This window comes from Schistocerca piceifrons, chromosome 1 (genome assembly GCF_021461385.2).
Source record: "Schistocerca piceifrons isolate TAMUIC-IGC-003096 chromosome 1, iqSchPice1.1, whole genome shotgun sequence".
Lineage (NCBI taxonomy): Eukaryota > Metazoa > Arthropoda > Insecta > Orthoptera > Acrididae > Schistocerca > Schistocerca piceifrons.
In genome coordinates, this window is record NC_060138.1 from 418,618,641 (window position 1) to 418,641,475 (window position 22,835).

A 22,835-nucleotide genomic window follows, 5' to 3' on the forward strand; every position below is an offset into this window, starting at 1 on the left:
AGAAGGATCCAAATTGTAGCCAATCTCATACTGGATGTTTCAGGTGTTGGCACCGAGCCAACCCCACATGCGGTTGCAATGTGTCTTGACTCCTGTAATGTTTTCACCGGGGCTTTCGAATGTATTTACTGCAATTATGGTGATGCCAGACATTGGCACAACATACAATCGTTGCCATGACTTACAGAATGTCCCTTGTATCTTAATGAGCCTGCGGACAATATGAATAGTAACTTCAGAATTTTCACAGATGATACAGATACCTAAAATGAAGTCCTGTCTGAAAGCAACTGTACAAATATCAGCCAGATCTTGACAAGATTTCAAAGTGGTGCAGAGATTGGTAACTTTCTTTAAACGTTCAGAATTATAAAATTGTGCACTCCAAAAGACGAAAAAAGGTCATATCTTATGACTACAACATCAGTGGGTCACTGTTGGAACCGATCAACTCGTACAAATACCCAGGAATAAAACTCCATAGGGACATGAAACAGAATGATCACATGTGCTCAGTTGTGAGTAAAGAAGGTAGCAGGCTTTGGTTTATTGGTAGAATACTAGGCAAATGCAATCATTCTACAAAGTAGATTGCTTACAAATCATTCATGCGACCTATCCTAGAATATCACTCAAGTATCAGACAGGACTAACAAAGGCGACTGAACGCATGCAGAGAATGGCAGCACGAATGGTCAGAGGTTTGTTTGACATGCAGGAGAGTGTCATTGAAAGAACTGAACTAACAGAATCTTGAAGAAAGACGTAAACTATCCCGAAAAAGCCAGCTTACAAAATTTCAGGAACCAGCTTAGAATGATGCCAGGATATATATTCCAGCCACCTACGTATCGCTCCCATAGGGATCGTGAGGACAAGATCAGACTTATTACAGCATGCACAGAGGCATTTAAACAATCCTTCTTCCCGTGCTCCTTATGTGAATGGAATAGGAGAAAGCCCCAATACTTGATACATTGGGACGTACCCTCTGCTATACACTTCACAGTAGACTGCAGAGTATGGATGGAGACGTACACTACGTGATCAAAAGTATCCGGACACCTGGCTGAAAATGACTTACAAGTTCGCAGTACCCTCTATCGGTAATGCTGGAATTCAATGTGGCGTTGGCCCACCCTTAGCCTTGATGACAGCTTCCACTCTCGCAGGCATACATTCAATCAGGTGCTACAAGATTTCTTGGAGAATGGCAGCCCATTCTTCACGGAGTGCTGCATTGAGGAGAGGTATCGATGTCGGTCGGTGAGGTCTGGCACGAAGTCCACGTTCCAAAACATCCCACAGGTGTTCTACAGGATTCAGGTCAAGACTGTGTGCAGTACAGTGCATTACACGGATGTTATTGTCGTGTAACCACTCTGCCACAGGCCGTGCATTATGAACAGGTGCGCGATCGTGTTGAAAGATGCAATCGTCATCCCCGAATTGCGCGACAGCAGTGGGAGGCAATGTAGTGTCACGCAAAACAACGAGAGGAGCAAGCCCCCTCCATAAAACACACGACCACACCATAACACCACCACTTCACCCGCTGGCAGATGACGTCCACCGGGCATTCGCCACACCCACACCCTGCCATCAGATCGCCACATTGTGTACCGTGATTCATCACTCCACACAACGTTTTTCAACTGTTCAATCGTCCAATGGTCCGCTCTTTACACCAAGCGAAGCGCCGTTTGACGTTTGCCGGTGTGAAGTGTGGCTTGTGAGTAGCCGCCTAACTGTCATAGTACTTGCAGTGGATCCTGAATGCAGTTTGGAATTCCTGTGGGATGGTCTGGATAGATTTCTGCTATTACACATTACGACCTCTTCAATCGTTGGCGGCCTCTGTCAGTCAACAGACGAAGTCGGCTTGCACGCTTTTGTGCTGTATGTGTCCCTTCGGGTTTCCACATCGGAAACAGTGGACCTAGGGATGTTTAGGAGTGCGGAAATCTCGCGTTCAGATGTATGACACAAGTGGCACCCAATCACTTGACCACTGAGATAGTCTGGCTGCTCCAGTCCGACCGGTGAGGGGTGTAGTAGTTCTCATGAAGCTCCTCCTAGATTTGAGTCTACTAATTGGTAGCTGGTATCCATGTAGCAGGTGATCGGTGTTATGATCTGCTTTATGTCTCTCAAGTTTGGCTGCGACTTCACGCCTTATGTCTGGAGGAGCAATACCTGCTAGTTTATGGAGTTTATCAATAGGTGTAGCTTTGAGGCATCCCGTTACTGTCCTGCAGGTTTCGTTCAGGGCCACATCAACCTGCTTTGCATGAGATGACTTGTACCATACAGGACAGTAACGATTGGATGACTCCTTCTGAGACCCTTCCTCCTGGTGGAAATCAAGTCTGGACAGTGTGGAAGTCTCTAAATCGGCTCAGGAGTGGCGTCGGACGAACTAAGGACAATCTGTTTAAATGGGGCTTCATGAAGGAATCTTCCACCTTGTGTGACTGCGGAGAAGAACAGACAACCAAACATTTAATTAACTGTCCTAGATGTCCTGTATCATGTTCCACACAAGAGCTTGTTGATGTTTCAGACAATGCTGCTGCCGTTGCACAATTTTGGGCTAATACCGTTTAGTTTGTTCTTTTATGATTTGACCTGATTTGTTATATTGTATATATTGTAAATATTGTTGTAATGTTTTTGACTCGAAATAAATAAATAAATCACTTGACCACGTTCGAAGTCCATGAGTTCTGCGGAGCGCCCCATTCTGTTCTCTCACGATGTCTAATGACTACTGAGGTCGCTGATATGGAGTACCTAGCAGTAGGTGGCAGTACAATGCACCTAATATGAAAAACCTATGTTTTTGGGGTGTCCGGATGCTTTTGATCACATAGTGTAGAAGTAGATGTAGACGAGTAGAAGCGACACAAGTGGCCGCTCGGGGCTCAAAGCTGAAAGTGGCGCCAGGGGCGGGCAGGAGCAAAACTTGTGTACTGGGTGTAACATAATTCGCAGCAGAAACTGACACAGGTGAAAGTATAGAAACGAAGAACGTTGCAGTAAACACGAGTGCACAAGAAAACTGTTTGTGAGATAATTTCAGCTGTGAAATTAGGAGCCGCCACTGCCTTATCAAATACTGTCGTAATTAACACAAATGTTTAGAAGTGTAAAGTTTTCGATTAAGTCCTTGTTTAATTGGGCGCAAATTTCACCCAAGACTATCTTATCTTGCGTACAGGTACGAGTAATACGTGGCGTTATTAACAGAATACTTACACTACTGGCCATTAAAATTGCAACACCAAGAAGAAATGCGGATGATAAACGGGTATTCATTGGACAAATATATTGTACTAGAATTGACATGTGATTACATTTTCACGCAATTTGGGTGCATAGATCCTGAGAAATCAGAACCCAGAAACAACCACCTCTGGCCGTAATAACGGCCTTGATACGCCTGGCATTGAGTCAAACAGAGATTGGATGGCATGTACAGGTACAGCTGCCCATGCAGCTTCAACACGATACCACAGTTCATCAAGAGTAGTGACTGGCGTATTGTGACGAGCCAGTTGCTCGGCCACCATGGACCAGACGTTTTAAATTGGCGATAGATCTGGAGAATGTGCTGGCCAGGGCAGCTGTCGAACATTTTCTGTATCCAGAAAGGCCCGTACAGGACTTGAAACATGCGGCCGTGCATTATCCTGCTGAAATGTAGGGTTTCGCAGGGATCGAATGAAGGGTAGAGTCATGGGTCGTAACACATCTGAAATGTAACGTCCACTGTTCAAAGTGCCGTCAAAGCGAACAAGAGGTGACCGAGGCGTGTAACCAATGGCACCCCATACCATCACGTCGAGTGATACGCCAGTATGGCGATGACGAATAAACGCTTCCAATGTGCGTTCACCGCGATATCGCCAAACACGGATGCGACCATCATGATGCTGTAAACAGAACCTGGAGTCATCCGAAAAAATTACGTTTTGCCATTCGTGCACCCAGGTTCGTAGTTGAGTACACCATCGCAGGCGCTCCTGTCTGTAATGCAGCGTCAAGGATAACCGCAGCCATGGTCTCCGAGCTGATAGTCCATGCTGCTGCAAACGTCGTCGAACTGTTCGTGCAGATGGTTGTTGTCTTGCAAACGTCCCCATCTGTTGACTCAGGGGTCGAGACGCGGCTGCACGATCCGTTACAGTCATGCGGATAAGATGCCTGTCATCTCGACTACTAGTGATACGAGGCCGTTGGGATCCAGCACGGCGTTCCGTGTCACCCTCCTGTACCCACCGATTCCATATTCTGCTAACAGTCATTGGATCTCGACCAATGCGAGCAGCAATGTTGTGATACGATAAACCGCAATCGCGATAGGCTACAATCCGACCTTTATCAAAGTCAGAAACATGATGGTAGGCATTTCTCCTTCTTACATGAGGCATCACAACAACGTTTCACCAGGCAACGCCGGTCAACTGCTGTTTGTGTATGAGAAAACAGTTGGAAACTTTCCTCATGTCAGCACGTTGTAGGTGTCGCCACCGGCGCCAACCTTGTGTGAATGCACGGAAAAGCTAATCATTTGCATATCACAGCATCTTCTTCCTGTCGGTTAAATTTCGTGTCTGTAGCACGTCAGCTTCGTGGTGTAGCAATTTTAATGGCCAGTAGTGTATATTTCAGATCACACATGCACACATTTCAGCTGGATAGTCTACACAATAATGTTTACCATGTTCATAAATTTGTAACTATTTTCATGACAAATTTCAGAGTTTTCTTCAGGATGACTTTGTGTTGAAATTAGTTATTTCTTCTCTTAATACACCGACGGGAAAAAAAATCTCAGCACTGTGAAGGAACTGCGCGACATAAACGAAAGTTGGTAAGCGTGTTTCTACATCTTAAAGATGAAGTCTATATATGAGGTGCGACAATAAAGTAATGAGACTTATTTTCTTTGCAAGATGTGTCAAACCTGCAGGCTTTCGTAGGCACAATATCTTTGACCTTGGTCTATAAGCTGCTTCTAGTCCAAGCGGCACATTGATGCAACTGCTCAGTCGTGAGTTGTGCTGTAGTAAGTTAACATGTGTTTGTGTCTCTCGTCATGGAAATGGATCCGCATAATATTGCGCAACGGTATGCCATTTCTTTTTGCGTTAAATTGGGTGAAAACGCGACCATAACTTACGGTAACCTTCAGAAGGCTTCTGGAGAGGAGGTTATGTCAAGAGCTCAAGTTTTTCGTTGGCATAAAACGTTTAGTGAAGGCAGATCGAATGTTGAAGATGAAGACCGCAATTTACGGCCATCAACCTCATGGACGGATGTCAATTTGGCCAGGGTGCGTGAACTCTTACGATCTGATCGAAGATTATCCGTGAAAATGATTGCAGAAGAACTGGACATCAATCGAGAAACGGTTCGTCTAATAATAACTGAAGATCTTGGCGTGAGAAAGATTTGTACAAAAATGGTCCCCAAAAATCTCACACTACAATAGCGAGAAACACAGAAAAACGTGGCAGCCGATCTGTTAGAGCAAACGGAAATCAATCCAGAATTGTTGAGCCGTGTTATCACTGGTGATGAAAGTTGGTTTTTTCAGTACGATCCAGAGACAAAACGCCAAAGTTCGCAATGGTGCTCAAAGGGATCACCCAGACCAAAAAAAGCTCCTATGTCAAAGTCAAAAGTGAAATACATGCCTGTGTGCTGCTTTGATTCCGAGGGAATTGTTCATAAAGAGTCGGTGCCTCCTGGACAAACAGCTAACCAGTATTACTAGAAAGAAATATTAGAAAGACTTCGTAAGAGAGTTCTTCATGTCCGTGCCAATACTGCTGATAATTGGATTCTGCATCACGTTAATGCGCCATCCCACACTGCTGTGTCAGTACAACAATTTTTAACCTCAAAACAAATTTCAGTACTACCACGGCCACCTTATTCACCAGATATTGCTCCGTGCGACTTTTTTCTATTTCCAAGAGTCAAAACGGTGGTCAAGGGACACCATTTTCAAACAACACAGGATGTCCAAAAAGCTGTGACGAGGATCTTGGAGGATATCACAGAAGATGAGTTCCAGAAATGTTACCATCAATGGCAGAAGAGCTGGAAAAAGTGTGTGCAATCAGAAGGAGTATTGAAGGAGACAACACTAAACTTGACTAAAGCGGTAAGCAACATTTTTTTTTTTTTTTGGTTAGTCAATCTTTTTCTCAAGGTCACCTCCTCGTTGGCAGTCCCCTCCCAGGGATCCGAAATGGGGACTATTCCGGTATCTTTTGCCAATGGAGAGATCGTCATGACCTTCTCTTTCTTCAGTTAGAGGCCACATGTCCTGTGGATACATGTCATCTGTCTTTAATGCTTTGGTTTCCATTGCCTTCTGCATCCTCATGCCATTGATCACTGCTGATTCCTCAGCATTTTAGGGGCAGTTTCCCACCCCAAGGACAAGACAGTGCACTGAATCTCCGTCCGCTCCTCTACCCTCTTGGACAAGACCGTTCGCAGAATAAGGTTGACTTCTTATGCCGGAAGTCTTCGGCCGCCAATAGTGATTATTAATCAAAATCTGAACAGTGGTGCGTTTCGAACCCGGGCCCGAGGACGTTTTGATTGCTGATCAAAGGTTCTACCCTATACCATGGGTGCCCTGTTACTCCAATCTAAAAATAGGACACACACTAAAGCAAATACACGGGCAGACCACATCTCTTTAGTAGCACGGTTTGAAACCAATATCTAAGTCACGCGACGGAGGGCATAAACCAAATTTCTGTCGTTGCACATCATGCGAAGTGTGTATTTACAGACGAAATCAACATCGGAACATCTTGTGTTAGTTTTACATATGCAATTGTACAGTTAACATAATTTCGCCAAAATTTCCGATATTAATGCGACGGTCATCGTTTTTACATATGAACGGGTGATACTGTAACCAACAGTCTGAAACGATTAAAGTCCTTTCTTTTTACAAGCAACAGAATTAAAATTCTAAGGGGAAATTTCAGTATTTTTTGGACTGTGAGTGAATTAGTTAACTTCTTCAACAGGATTGTAAGACAAAATATCATTCTGGCAGGAAGCATTTTGTTTCCTCCAAGTTCCTTAACAATTCGTGTGAAATATGCAGTATGCCTACGGAATATCAGACCAGCTGTGTGGCTGGATTGAAGAGTTTTTAGCAAACAGAACACAGCATGTTGTTATCAATGGAGAGACGTCTACAGACGTTAAAGTAACCTCTGGCGTGCCACAGGGGAGTGTTATGGGACCATTGCTTTTCACAATATATATAAATGACTTAGTAGATAGTGTCGGAAGTTCCATGCGGCTTTTCGCGGATGATGCTGTAGTATACAGAGAAGTTGCAGCATTAGAAAATTGTAGCGAAATGCAGGAAGATCTGCAGTGGATAGGCACTTGGTGCAGGGAGTGGCAACTGACCCTTAACATAGACAAATGTAATGTATTGCGAATACATAGAAAGAAAGATCCTTTATTGTATGATTATATGATAGCGGAACAAACACTGGTAGCAGTTACTTCTGTAAAATATCTGGGAGTATGCGTGCGGAACGATTTGAAGTGGAATGATCATATAAAATTAATTGTTGGTAAGGCGGGTACCAGGTTGAGATTCATTGGGAGAGTGCTTAGAAAATGTAGTCCATCAACAAAGGAGGCGGCTTACAAAACACTCGTTCGACCTATACTTGAGTATTGCTCATCAGTGTGGGATCCGTACCAGATCGGTCTGACGGAGGAGATAGAGAAGATCCAAAGAAGAGCGGCGCGTTTCGTCACAGGGTTATTTGGTAACCGTGATAGCGTTACGGAGATGTTTAATAAACTCAAGTGGCAGACTCTGCAAGAGAGGCGCTCTGCATCGCGGTGTAGCTTGCTCGCCAGGTTTCGAGAGGGTGCGTTTCTGGATGAGGTATCGAATATATTGCTTCCCCCTACTTATACCTCCCGAGGAGATCACGAATGTAAAATTAGAGAGATTAGAGCGCGCACGGAGGCTTTCAGACAGTCGTTCTTCCCGCGAACCATACGCGACTGGAACAGGAAAGGGAGGTAATGACAGTGGCACGTAAAGTGCCCTCCGCCACACACCGTTGGGTGGCTTGCGGAATATCAATGTAGATGTAGATGTATAAGAAGTTTCATCTGTTTATATGCACAATGTACGGTTTTTATACAAGAACCAACTTTATGTTTTATGACTTTTGCTTAATTCAATATAGATAACAAAACAATGTAAAGATAACAAGCGTTATTATTAATTACGGAGAAAACTCTTGTAGCGAGTTACATATCAAGATTATTACTTCTCAAAATATTCGATATTGGTCGAGTTTTAGATCTGAAGACTAAGGTATTTCTGCCAGACACACTATTTGATCAATAGTAGCCGACCACCCCTATGCAATGCAGAATTGGCCGACAAGTGTCACGATAGGCGGACCCGCGACTATAAAAGGAGGCAACTGTGTTGTCGGTGGAGAAAAAGTAACATCAGAATGTGCCGGTCAGGTCTGATCAGTGACTTCGAACGCTATTGGTTACCGGATATCACCTGAGTAACATATCCAACAGGGAGATTTCAACCATTCTAAAACTGTCCAAGTCGACTGTTGGTGATGTGATTATGAAGAGGAAACGCGAAAGAACAACCGCAGCTAAAACAAGACCAGGCACATCTCATGTACTGAAGGATAGCGAACGTCGAGCATTGTGGAAGGAATCATTTCAATGAGGTGCAATGGTCGAGCAGCTCCTCATAAGCCACACATTTCTGTATTCAATCCTAGGCGATACTTGAGGTGGTATAAATGGATGACTGGAAACGAGTGATTTGCAGCGATGAATCACATTGTACCAAGTGGCAGTCCGATGGAAGGGTTTGGGGAATGCCTGGAGAACATTACCTGTCGTCATGTGGTAGTGCCAACAGTAAATATGGAGGTTGTGATGTTGCAGTATGGGAGTATTTTTCATTGATACGTTGTAGTTCTCTAATTGAGCTTAAGAAAATAGTAAATGTGGAAGGATACGAAAGCATTGTACAGCATTGTATACTGCGTACATTATAGAAACAGTTCAGAGACGGCTGTTTGTAACAGCATGACGATGCACCCTGCCAAAAAACAGCATCTGCGAGGCAGTGGTTTGTGGACAATAACATTCCTGAAATGGACTGGCCTGCCCAGAGTCCCGACCCGAACGTAGTGGAAGATCTGTGGGATGAGTCAGAACCCTGTGTGGTTTACTAAACTAGGCAGAGCAGTTAACCACTGCACAGTGGACTCCCATTTAGGAGGGGGACGATTTAAATCCCCATCTAGCCATCCAGATTTCGATTTCCCGTTATTCCCCTAGACTGCTCCATGCAAATCTCGGGATGGCTCGTTTCAGAAGGGTACTGCCTATTTCCTTCCACGCCATTCCCCAAACCTACCTTGCATTCCATCTCTAATGACTGCATTCTTGACGGACGTTAAACACGAGGGCTGGCCAGAAAGTAATGCAACGCATACTTTTTCTTCAACAATTCTTTAATGAACATAATGACAATTACACACGCGGAAGAATGGTGTTTTATCTACACACTCTATTTTTTCACGTTTTCTCCATCCCGTTCTATGGCCTTCCTCCAGTGCGAAACAAGGGCTCTTATGCCCTGTTGGTACCAATCCTTATTCTGGTGGTGGAGCCATTGCTTCACTGTGTGAATCACCTTCTCGTAGTCCTCAAAATATCTTCCACGAGTGGTATCCTTTAATGGCCCAAACGAGGGGGCCAGGTCAGGGCTGTAGGGTGGGAGGGGTAACATTGTCCAACTCTGTTTTGCGATGTGTGCAGCAATCCTCAGATTTGTGTGGGGCCGAGCTTTATCGTGTTGCAGCAAAATATCTCCTGCGGTGCTGTGGAGCCGAAGCCGCTGGAAGCGGTCTTGAGTTTTGTTAATGTGTTGACATTTGCTTCTGAATTAATGGCACAGCCTCTTGGTATCTAATCAATGAGACTCACAACTTTCCAGTCCCAGAACATGGTGATCATGACCTTACCGGCAGAAGCAGTTGCTTTGTTTTCTCTTCTGTGGAAAGTGGGAATGGCGCCATTCCATCGACTGTCGTTTTGTTTCGGGCTCAAAATGGTGAGCTCAGGTTTCATCACCTATCACAATCCGGAACAAGAAGGCCTCCACCCTCAGCTTCAGAACGCTACAACCAATCAAGACAAACTTTTTTTTTCTGTGCGATTTGTTCTCAAAAGTTCTCGATAAAACCAATGTTCAAGTTTTACGAGGCACTTTACGTCACTAAAATTAAGGCAATTTTCACCATGTATTTTTACTGTATTATGATGTAATAAATCTGCAAACTGTTCAATAAAAGCTGAAAAGGAAAATAAATTTGGTACTGTTGCACAGTAGTAATCGAAAAATCAAGTGATCGCTTTTTCGACTATCATTAAGGTCTTCCTTTTCTGTTTTATTTATTTCGTTCAATTCAAATACCTACATAATTCAAATATAGAATTCCTCCGGTATGTGCTAATTAACACGTATCTAATCACCATTTAACGCGAAAATGCATGTCTTCTGGTTTCTAATTACATACTGCCCACATTTCAATCATTATTTCTTAATTATGGATATTTTAAAAAAGATTGTTAATGAAGATCATGTAGATGAGAAATAAAGTTTCAAGTCTGTTAACACTTTTTTTTTTTCACAGAAGATCGACAATTAAGAGTTTATATTTGCAATAAAAACTGTAATTTTGAATGTCCGATACGTAATTAGAAACAAAAACGTGCATTTGTAACAGTAAATGATGATCAGGTATGTGTTAATTACAATATATTCGATGGATTTTATATTTAAATGATGTAGGTACTGGAACTGAATGAAAAAATAAAACGAAAAGAAAGGCCATAGCGAGATTCGAACCAGCAATCGAAAGATTACCCGATTACCGTTCTCTAATACTACCGAGTGAACCACGCTGCCCGATATTAATGAATTAAAGTTCCTCAGAAAAATACGAAGCCGATTATCCAGAGAATGAAACGAAACGAAACGGACGTATGGTATTGACGGCTGGGAATCCCTACCCGGCGAATTTCGGCTGCCGAAATGGTTCAAATGGCTCTGAGCACTATGGGACTTAACTTCTGAGGTCATCAGTCCCCTAGAACTTAGAACTACTTAAACCTAACTAACCTAAGGACATCACACACATCCATGCCCGAGGCAGGATTCGAACCTGCGACCGTAGCGGTCGCACGGTTCCAGACTGTAGCGCCTAGAACCGCTCGGCCAATAATGCCGGCTCGGCTGCCGAGTTGCAAGTCTTTTCCGTTCACGTCAGATTACGTGTGAGTGATGATGAGATCAACACAATACCCAGTCCTCGAGAGGAGAAAATGTCCGACACAGCCGGGAATCGAATCCGGGCACGCTGCATGGCAGTCAGAATGCGCTGACCTCTTGAGTTAAGGAGGTGGACGATTACCTCGAGAATTTTTGAGAATTGCACCGGTTCGCTTCGGGAGACTGATACTTCACGTACTACAAATACAAAAATTACCATTATCCGACTGCCGGGTTGTCTCCCTGTAAAGCCGTCGGCACATGGACCGTGCAACCGAACGTTGAGCGTGTCAAGTTTCTGACGTCATAGCGTGGAAAAGCACGTTCGGGAGTCTCCAAACGTGCAGAGCGATATCTAGCATGTCAGATATTCTGAGCGTGCGTCTGAGCGTTGACCAATGAGATGGCACAACGCCACCTACGTCACACGCACGCCGTCTCCCTTCAGTACAGAGTTGTGAGGCGCCATATTGGCATTCATTTCAAGCCTATGCATATATATGCCGTTTCTGAGCACCAGCAAATTGAGAATCACTGGAAAACCCGTTGTTAACTGTGTGATTCGATCCAATAAAATAATGAGAAACATCATATTCGTGGCAAAAGCATTATTGTAAATTGCGTATTATGACAGCATGCTATTTGAAGGCAGCGACACACTGAAGATCCACCCAAAACGCATTGTTCTTGGCACAATTTGTTATAGTTAAATTTCAATTAGTAACATATCTACGATTAAGGTTTTTAGCGTGTGGTAACATGCTATGATTGAGCGCCAATAGTCTATTGTAAGTTTAGCGTTGCCGGCACGGTAACTCAGCGTGTTCGGTCAGAGTGTTAGCTGCCCTCTGTAATAAATAAACTGAGTTAATGGATTAATGGATCAACGATGAACTCAAACGGGTGTCTTGCGACGTCCATCCCGAGCAGATACAACGAACGAAAACGAAAAAAATGTTAGTAGTGTTGCTGATACGTATGAAGTAGCATGTTTGGGCAATAGCGGCTTGACAATTCCAAATTTTTTCCTAACATTTGTGTTTTTATTAGGTTCTGATACTTTATACTTTATTATTAGTTTAAAATAAGTATATACTATAATATTTGATGTTATGTAAATGTAAGTTCACTTTTTTATTTTTTTTTATTTTTTATTTATTTTTTTTTTTTTAGAGGTGACTTAATCTATAGGACAGCTTGTGCTATTTGTATAAAGATACTTTGCTCAGATCTTGGGGTTTTACTAAAATCTACATCTACATCCATACTCCGCAAGCCACCTGACGGTGTGTGGCGGAGGGTACCTTGAGTACCTCTATCGGTTCTCCCTTCTATTCCAGTCTCGTATTGTTCGTGGAAAGAAGGATTGTCGGTATGCCTCTGTGTGGGCTCTAACCTCTCTGATTTTATCCTCAAGGCCTCTTCGCGAGATATACGTAGGAGGGAGCAATATACTGCTTGACTCCTCGGTGAAGGTATGTTCTCGAAACTTCAACAAAAGCCTGTACCGAGCTACTGAGCGTCTCTCCTGCAGAGTCTTCCACTGGAGTTTACCTATCATCTCCGTAACGCTTTCGCGATTACTAAATGATCCTGTAACGAAGCACGCTGCTCTCCGTTGGATCTTCTCTATCTCTTCTATCAACCCTATCTGATACGGATCCCACACTGCCGAGCAGTATTCAAGCAGTGGACGAACAAGCATACTGTAACCTACTTCGTTTGTTTTCGGATTGCATTTCCTTAGGATTCTTCCAATGAATCTCAGTCTGGCATCTGCTTTACCGACGATCAACTTTATATGATCATTCCATTTTAAATCACTACTAATCTGGGAATGATGAAATAATATTTATCTTACATGGAGAAGTATTGCAAATTTGTATCGTACTCCTGGGTTCCCGGGCTCGATTCCCGGCGGGGTCAGGGATTTTCTCTGCCTCGTGATGACTGGGTATTGTGTGATATCTTTAGGTTAGTTAGGTTTAAGTAGTTCTAAGTTCTAGGAGACTGATGACCATAGATGTTAAGTCCCATAGTGCTCAGAGCCATTTGAACCATTTTGTATCGTACTGTTTATAATGGAACTTTTATAAGCCTGTGCCCTTACTGATTGGACATGTTACTCTCCTTTTCGTGGACGATGGAGGATATGTGCGTTTTAATAAAGCTAACGTGTTAATTTTACGAGCGCCCGTTTAGAAAACAGTGCGATTTACGAACTAGAAACATCCCGCAACCGCCGCTGGAGTGCGTTGTGATCGCGTATATCATGTTGGGGCCCACGTACCGTATGCAAAAGTCGCATCATTTCTGAGGGTTCAGCAGCACGTTGAACTTAGCGCGCTCAACGTTGACGTTCGACAGCACGGCCCGAGTGCCGACGGCTTCAGACAGACATGACTGGAAGCGAACTTACCGCCTGGCACTATGCTGCCGCGCCACGGGCAGCGGACTGCCGGTGCCCTCCCTGGCGGCCGACGATGCGTCGGCAGTCGCAGCAGCCGCCGCCGCCTGCGACTGCTCGCTGGTGACGTGCAGCGCCGAGCGGGCGGCCGAGTGGCGGCGGGCGCTGGAGCGACGCAGGAACGACTCGCGGTAGCGGCCAGAGGGCTTGCGTGCCGGCGCCGGCTGCGTCTGCGCCTGCGGCACAGCCTGCTGCTGCTGCTGCTGCTGGTTGAACGACGGCTGCGGCAGCAGGTCTGCCGGGATGTGGTAGGTGCAGTGGCCGCGGTTGCGCGCCGGTCGCCGCCGCTCCTCCGCCGCCTCCACGTCGACGCACGACCCGTTGTCGATGAAGTCCAGCTCCTCCTCGTCAGCCAGATCGCCGCTGCCGCTGCCGCCCCCGCCGCCCCCGTCCGCCTCGCCGCTGCCAGCCTCGCCCTCGTCTTCGTCGTCGCCGTCCACGTCGCCGTCGTCGTCGCCGCACTCTTGGCCCGTGTCGAAGTCCGTGTCTTCGTCACAGTCCGTGGGATCGCTGTCGCTTAGGATATCCGTTTCCTGTGTCCGACAAAGAACGTTTTTTATTCACGTCGTACAGTACTTACGGGCTCTATTATCTATGGCATGCATTACAGTGCTCTGTCTTCAACCCAGCATAATTATTTTTTTGTATAGTTCGGTTTGGAGCATGAAACACTTCGTAATGTGACATTTTAATGAATATTCAGTCTGTGTGTCAATACCTTTATCTCGTACAATAGGCCTATTTCGGCAGCATTTCCATTGTCAAGTATGCCTGCGAATATACAGGGTGTCACAAAAAGGTACGGCCAAACTTTCAGGAAACGTTCCTCACACACAAATAAAGAAAAGATGTTATGTGGACATGTGTCCGGAAACGCTTAATTTTCATGTTGGAGCTCATTTTAGTTTCGTCAGTATGTACTGTACTTCCTCGATTCACCGCCATGATTTCATACGGGATACTCTACCCGTGCTGATAGAACATGTGCCTTTACAAGTACGACACAACATGTGGTTCATGCACGATGGAGCTCTTGCACATTTCAGTCGAAGTGTTCGTACGCTTCTCAACAACAGATTCGGTGACTGATGGATTGGTAGAGGCGGACGAATTCCATGGCCTCCACGCTCTCCTGACCTCAACCCTCTTGACTTTCATTTATGGGGGCTTTTGAAAGCTCTTGTCTACGCAACCCCGGTATCAATTGTAGAGACTCTTCGTGCTCGTATTGTGGACGGCTGTGATACGATACGCCATTCTCCAGGGCTGCATCAGCACATCAGGGATTCCATGCGACGGAGGGTGGATGCATGTATCCTCGCTAACGGAAGACATTTTGAACATATCCTGTAACAAAGTGTTTGAAGTCACGCTGGTACGTTCTGTTGCTGTGTGTTTTCATTCCATGATTAATGTGATTTGAAGAGAAGTAATAAAATGAGCTCCAACATGGAAAGTAAGCGTTTCCGGACACATATCCACATAACATATTTTCTTTCTTTGTGTGTGAGGAATGTTTCCTGAAATTTTGGCCGTACCTTTTTGTAACACCCTGTATGATATGAAGTGGGACAAGAATGTAATGACAGTTGTGGGGAAGGCGGATAGTCGTCTTCGGTTCATTTGTAGAATTTTGGGAAGATGTGGTTCATCTGTAAAGGAGACCGCTCATAAAACACTAATACGACCTATTCTTGAGTACTGCTCTAGCGTTTGGGATCCGTATCAGGTCGGATTGAGGGAGAACATAGAAGCAATTCAGAGGCTGGCTGCTAGATTTGTTACTGGTAGGTTTGATCATCACGACAGTGTTACGGAAATGCTTCAGGAACTCGGGTGGGAGTCTCTAGAGAAAAGGAGGCGTTCTTTTCGTGAATCGCTACTGAGGAAATTTAGAGAACCAGCATTTGAGGCTGACTGCAGTACAATTTTACTGCCGTCAACTTATATTTCGCGGAAAGACCACAAAGATAAGATAAGAGAGATTGGGGCTCGTACAGAGGCATATAGGCAGTCATTTTTCCCTCGTTCTGTTTGAGAGTGGAACAGGGAGAGTAAATGCTAGTTGTGGTACGAGGTACCCTCCGCCACGCACCGTATTGTGGATTGCGGAGTATGTATGTAGATGTAGATGTATTACAGCTTATAAATTTCATTTTCTTTTGCGATATTTGTATACGCATTTAATTCTACATATAAACTTACATCTCACTGGACGAGAAGTACATATTTCATCACTGATGAGTTCTTTTGTCAACTGTCGCGTTTTTATGACTGTAAAATAAAGTCACGTAGTAATTTCACAGCTAATTGACAGTTCTCAACGACGCTGTATGTTTACAAATTGGTTATAGCTAGTAAGCGGTATTGCTACAATTACTGATAATTTAGTTGTCTCTGTAATCTTTGGTTGTTTGTTGCTTATCCGTTATCTTCCACAATGCCAGTAAAATTTTCCAGGTAATAATTATATTTGAAGTCGATCTGTTCATTTAATATGTCGCAGGTTCGAATCCTGCCTCGGGCATGGATGTGTGTGATGTCCTTAGGTTAGTTAGGTTTAAGTGGTTCCAAGTTCTAGGGGACTGATGACCACAGATGTTAAGTCCCATAGTGCTCGTATCCATTAGCCATTTAATATGTCGTTCTGGTAATCCTGGAAGAATTAGAAATTTATACAAACATGAAAAATTATCCGCTTCTGTTATCCGCTCGGCATGTTAAACGAACAGACCGATTTCAGACATAAATATAGCCTAGAAAATCTTTTTGAAATATGGAAACATGACAAAAGAAAAAGAAAATAAACAACCAAAATTTGCACAAACAACTAAATTAGCTGTAACTCAAACGATACCGCCGAAGAGCTGTTAACACTTTGTAAACGTACAGCATCATTGAGAACTCTCAACTAGCTGTCAAATTACTGCGAGACTTTATTTCATCATAACAAAAGTGATAATCAACAAAAGAATTCATCAAAGATGCTATATGTACAAATACCGACTAAATTAAGTCTACAAACTGTAATATTCACATGTACTTGACAATGACAGTACAGCCGAAATAGGCCTATGGTACGAAATATAACGAAAGTATTAGCAGCTAACTTCGAATATTCAATTTAAAATGTCACAATACAACTAATTTTATCCATTTATTAATTAGCAATGTGTGCTCAGAGTGAGAATTAATTTACAAGGTTATGTAAGTTTTTAGCCTTTGCCTTAGTCAGTCACAGATTTCGTTCTGTTGTGCACACTATCATGTGGTTATTTTCTACATCCTTGACTTCCTTGACGGCACAGCACACATTTGTGCTCTTGAGTCGGTCCGTGAAATGTGTTGCTGGTAAATATTTTATGATGAAAACTGTGTACTGCGAGTCTTATTGTTACGTTGTCACTGGTTCCTACAGTCTCTGGTGCAGATGCCATCTAATATAGCTGGCGTTTGTAGAACTTCTTCTTCATCGACTGCTTAACATCCGTGCACCGAATGTCAGGAACACAATAGAGGAAGACTCAAAAGTAGAAATGATTCTGTACGCACACGACTGGTGATAGGATCAATAGTAATAGAGTATGCTTGGAAAGTACTACAAAGACTAACTTTCACATAGGATAATAAGAGTAAAGCAAGATAAGACTACTCAAACGACATTCAGGAACGGAGGAAAAACATCATTCAGAGACAGTTTAACTCTATACAATGAACCGCTGCAAAAAGTAGGAAATTACATATACCTGGGAATTACGTTACAGATAACTGTACATCTTTCAGCGTGCGTTTGCATGAAACGGCAGCAGCAGCCATTAAAGTCTCATACAATATCCCCAACACAACTAGTCTATGAACAAGCGCAGGGGTGATGCTATTCCAAGCAGCATTGGCGGTAATCATAAAGTGTGGAACAGAGGTCATATAAGAATCAGTAAGATGAAAATAACGAAAAAGTCAACATGATGTTCATACTAGAACAGTGCTATCCTGACTTACAAGGGAAGTCAGTTGAAAACCAGACAGATGGGGAGTAAACTGTTTACTATTTCAAAAGCAGTCTTGAAATTGTGAATACATTTATTACACTCTGAGACAAGGATATCACTGCCTTCGTGGAAAAATGCTTGAGGTTGCATATGTAACCATGGTTGTGTCCAGGTGTGCACCTCTTCATCAGAAGCAAATCGACGGGCGCGAATGTCTTTCTTCAGGACTCCAAGAATTTAGAAATCGCATGGGGAGAAATCGGGGCTATATGGAAAATGGTTCAAATGGTTCAAATGGCTCTGAGCACTATGGGACTTAACATCTGTGGTCATCAGTCCCCTAGAAATTAGAACTAATTAAACCTAACTAACCTAAGGACATCACACACATCCATGCCCGAGGCAGGATTCGAACCTGCGACCGTAGCAGCCGCGCGGTTCCTGACTGAGCGCCTAGAACCGCGAGACCACCGCGGCCGGCTATGGAAAATGTGTAAGGGCTTGGTAGCGTAGTCGAAACAACTTGGCTTTCTCTGGAAAGCTCTTACACATCCTCCATACTGTCCTGATCTCTTCCCAGGCAATTTTCATAGGTTTGGAGAGTCGAAGAAAGATATTCGTGGCGTCGATCTGCATCGGATGAAGCTGTGCACACCTGAGTACAATCATGATTCCATAGGCACAGGCAAACATTTTCTCGTGAAGGCATTGACCGTCTTGTCTCACAATGGGATAAATGTATTAACAGTTAGGCGATTACTTTTGAAATAATAAATAGTTTACTTACTTCTTTCCATCTGTCTTGTTTTCGTTTGAGAGTCCCTTATTCATATGAACTCAAGGAAGAAACTAATTTTACAGTGGACATCAGAGTGCAACGCATTCTGTTTAGTTGTTACGAGCTTCTACCCTTAATTTCGCGAAAATATTCCCGTGAAAGTCAGAAAATTTACCTTGCATCTTAATTCCACCATCTATGTAGTCCTCTCGTGTTTGTATGCAATGCTGTCAGCGATTTTCCTGTTGTTGGAAAACAGTGCTGGCGGCTGAATCATGTTCAAAATTAGTTGCGTTTCTGCTTGAATCTCTTCTACTGAGTCAAAACGCCACCCTTTCAGCTTCATTTTCGGGAAGAGTAAGAAATCGCAACGGGCTAGACCAGGGAGTAGGGCGGCAAGCGAAGAGTTTTTTTTTTTTTCTTTTTGCCAGGAGTACTCTCACAATAATCGAGTTGTGTGCAGGTGCGTTGTCATGATGGAGCAACCAGTCTTTGTTCTCTCATCTCTCAAGCCGTTTGCGTCCAACATCCTACTTCAGTAGCCTCAAAATATTGCAGAAGAATCTCTCTATTGACGTCCCACCACATGGAAGCAACTTTTTATGGACAGTTCCATAAAAGAAAATAGCATTGATTTGAGGTTGCTGAGTTCTGGGCGTGATTTTTTGGACTTAAGAGAATACGGTGGCTTCCGCTGTGCAGGTTGCGGTTTTGTTTCAGGGTCATAACCGTTATTACCCTGCACACCAAATTTGGATCACCTCGACCTGTTGTTTGCAGTTCACAGCACATCTGAACTCGACAGCCTCGTTGGTCGGAGTTCAAAAGACAACGAACTTCTCTGCAGTTTGTCTCATGTTCAGTCCATCAACTAAAATGCGTTGACGTTCCCGTGCGAAATTGTAACGATTTCACAGATTACGTGGATTATCCACCTTCTGTTCTTGGTGATCGCTCCACGTACTTTCGCGATCGTTTCCATTTTTGTGTTAGATGACGGTTGGTCCTAGTGTCTGACGTCGTGCACCGACTCCTGGCCATCTTTAAATAAGTTAACCCACCCAAATGTTCTTTCTTGGTTCAAAGCTTGCTCACCAGAAGTTTTCCTTAGCGCGCGGTGGACTTCAACTGCAATTTCACAAAGCTACAATCAAAACTTAATGCAGATTTTTTATTCTTTCGGTCAGCCATTTCGGAATTGACGGAAGCATTAGAATACCGAAACCAGCTATGAAATCCTCACCGCTGCACTCACAACGAGGCCAGGTAGCTTACTGGCAGTTGAAAGACACGACTAGGGGCTCTTAGTGGTGGAAGTTTGTACTGCTGTTGTTTGGGCACAATATTAAAATTCTCGAAAATTTTCTGAAGCACCTTGTACTGCGATAAATCTATTCATGTCCACTGATAAAAACATTCAGGCACCTAGAAGGAAGGTTCCGGTAGATATATAACACCATAATACTATATACCTACAGCAATCATCTCTTAAGGCTAGAACGCGACCGAAGCGCAGTAGTGTTACCACCACGTTACTGTATAATCAAATCAGATGTAACCGATCCTCATCAGGTACTGCTACCATAATAATCATCTGCATCAGTCTGTATGGTAACATTCATTTTTTGGCGTCAAAAATATGATAAAAAAGAGTCTGAGCAATTCAGACTTCCATCACTCTGCCAGACCATTTAACTTTTTAGAAATTTTATTTAAATAAATAAACAGAACTCTGTACAACTATCTGTTATAAATAAATCCTTTACTCATACGTTTATATTCCAAGAAAGTGGGATAGATAAGTGATTGGGAAACATCAGTTGGCTACTGCAGACATATCACCTGCTGCTATGATAGCCAGTTGTCGTTTGAGGTTGGCATAATAAGCCTAAACTGAATTATCATAAAACCAGTTATTGCAGAACAACGCGGAAAACAATAATTTATGATTTATCGTGTTTCTCTGCGCATCCAAGTAGTTTATTTGAACTACCTCGAAAACGCACTTTAAAATTGAGTCTTTTCAGGCTTTCTCGATGTATTGGATGCCAAGGACGCTTTTCAGGTTTACTGCTGGATAACGTAATTTAAGTCCCACAATATTTGATCGAAACAACTGTAGTAGGATGTAATTCCTGCTCCTGGCCCCGATGAACTTCGATGTCTCCGGGCGAGTATCATCAGTAGCTTCTTGCGGCAATGACAAAGGCAAACAACGTGTGGTCATAAAGAAACTGACAGAATTCCGAGTGCTACACTGCGAGCTCTATACATCGCAGGACGCTAAAATACGGTAGGTACGCTCATTAATCAGTGTGCTTGTGGAACATGCTGAAAAATTAATAGTTCCACTTTCTGCCCCCAAGTGAAAATATGGTGGTGTAAGCAGTCAGAATATGGTGTGGGTGCAGGAGGAGGGGGAGCTTGTGAAACCACACCCATCCGGTCCTGTAAGCTGAGTGCTGTAGATGTTCCCACACAACATGCGGTAGTTTAGTGCATTCTTGGCTCCGTGCAGAGCAAAATGTGCTGGACTGTTCAAACAATATTCCCTGGTCATATGTCATCCATTTCCATGTGCACCAAGAAACGAAGGGCAAAGTCACGGCGTTGTAGCCTACCTTGAGGCTTCATTTGGTGCACATTCTGAATTTTGCAGGTATCTTAGTGTTAAATGCGCCGCACAAAATCTTTCGCACTGTTGACTGGGGAGGGACAATTGGTTGGTTCAAATGGCTCTGAGCACTTAACATCTGAGGTCATCAGTCCACTAGGATTAGAACTATTTAAACCTAACTAACCTAAGGACATCACACACATCCATGCCCGAGGCAGGATTCGAACCTGCGACCGCAGCAGCAGCGCGGTTCCGGACTGAAGCGCCTAGAACCGTTCATCCACAGCGGCCGGTGAGGGACAATTCCCGTGACACATTTAGAGCACTGGTTGCATAATTTGAGGCATGTGCTACATGGTCGGCTATAGCTACAGAAATTCCGTCAACAACTGCCATGGGAATGGGCCGCCGCCCTCTCCATGCTTCGCCACTCAATTCACCTGTTTATTCAAATTTATTGATGATATTATTTAGCCCATTGACTGATATGGGGTCTCTTGACAGCTGTTTCTGTCGGCGATATTCCCGCAGTGCAGCGCTCCCATTGCTGTCGTTCAGATTAAGCAATTTTTACCAGCAGTTAACGGTCTTTCTTCTCATTAATTGCGTTTCGTGAGGAAAACTTCAACCTTCTTCATTCCTTACACCAACAGTCACGTTGCAAAAGAAATGAACACGCTTCACCATGTGACAAAGAGCATATCGACTTCAAAACAGGAAACATTTCACATTCTGATTGCTTACAGCGCTATTTTTCCACGTGTGGCCGATTAGTGAACATACATACGATGTTTCAGCGCACTGCGATGTAGACAGCCCTAACTGCAGAACTCTGAAAACCGTGATTTGAACTGTAACCACCCAGTACTATCACTTGAAGGTGTCGAACACCTGTTTCGATTAAATATTGTGGGACTTCCACAATGTTAACCGGCATTGAAGCCAAGAAGCTTAGTCGCTCTAGTAAGCAATTAAAATAGAAAGTAATGTATCATCCGTTTTCGATATTGCAAGACTCGTCTCGTGTAAGGAGGTAGGGCAGTACACTACCGAAGAAATGTAACATCATCAAGGACTGAGTTCAGCGGCGCCAGGGTATGTCCATAATGAGAAGTTGTAGTGTTAGCGATTCATCTGTCACGGTCATCGACGATCAGGTGGCGCTCAGATGCTCTGTCTGTGCACCCTTTGTTTTGACTGTGCAGGCCGTAACTATGCTGAGTTTAAAGGTGAACAGGGTTTGGAACATCCATTTTATGGTACAAACGTGCCCCAACAAAGAGTACATACTCTAGTTGAACAACTTCAGCCATTTGTATGGGATCACATGGGTGGGTGGACGCACGAACGGACTGCTGCTAATACTGGGCACAGTGTATCGGCGGTAGGTCGCTGCTTTCAGCAGGGGTCTGTGCAACATTTTCACAACTGTAAAACAGGTCTGGACGTCTGTGTAGCACAAACGCACGTCAAAATTTGCGCATCGTGCAAGCAGCGACGGTCGATCGAACATCATACAGGGACGAAATCCTGGCACATGTTTCACCTGCTACCACATCAGGGACCATTGGGAACCGTCGGCTTGGAGCACG

At 43.9% G+C, this 22,835-nt stretch overlaps 1 protein-coding gene across 1 annotated transcript in view; it reads right to left on the minus strand.

Moving 5' to 3' along the window:
- LOC124731761 overlaps positions 1 to 22,835 on the minus strand; it is a 764,200-nt gene that overhangs the window by 11,028 nt on the left and 730,337 nt on the right. The window contains exon 10 of the mRNA XM_047248518.1: positions 13,812 to 14,392. Within this exon, the coding sequence (XP_047104474.1) occupies positions 13,812 to 14,392 (581 nt within the window). The remainder of the gene's footprint in view (positions 1 to 13,811; positions 14,393 to 22,835) is intronic.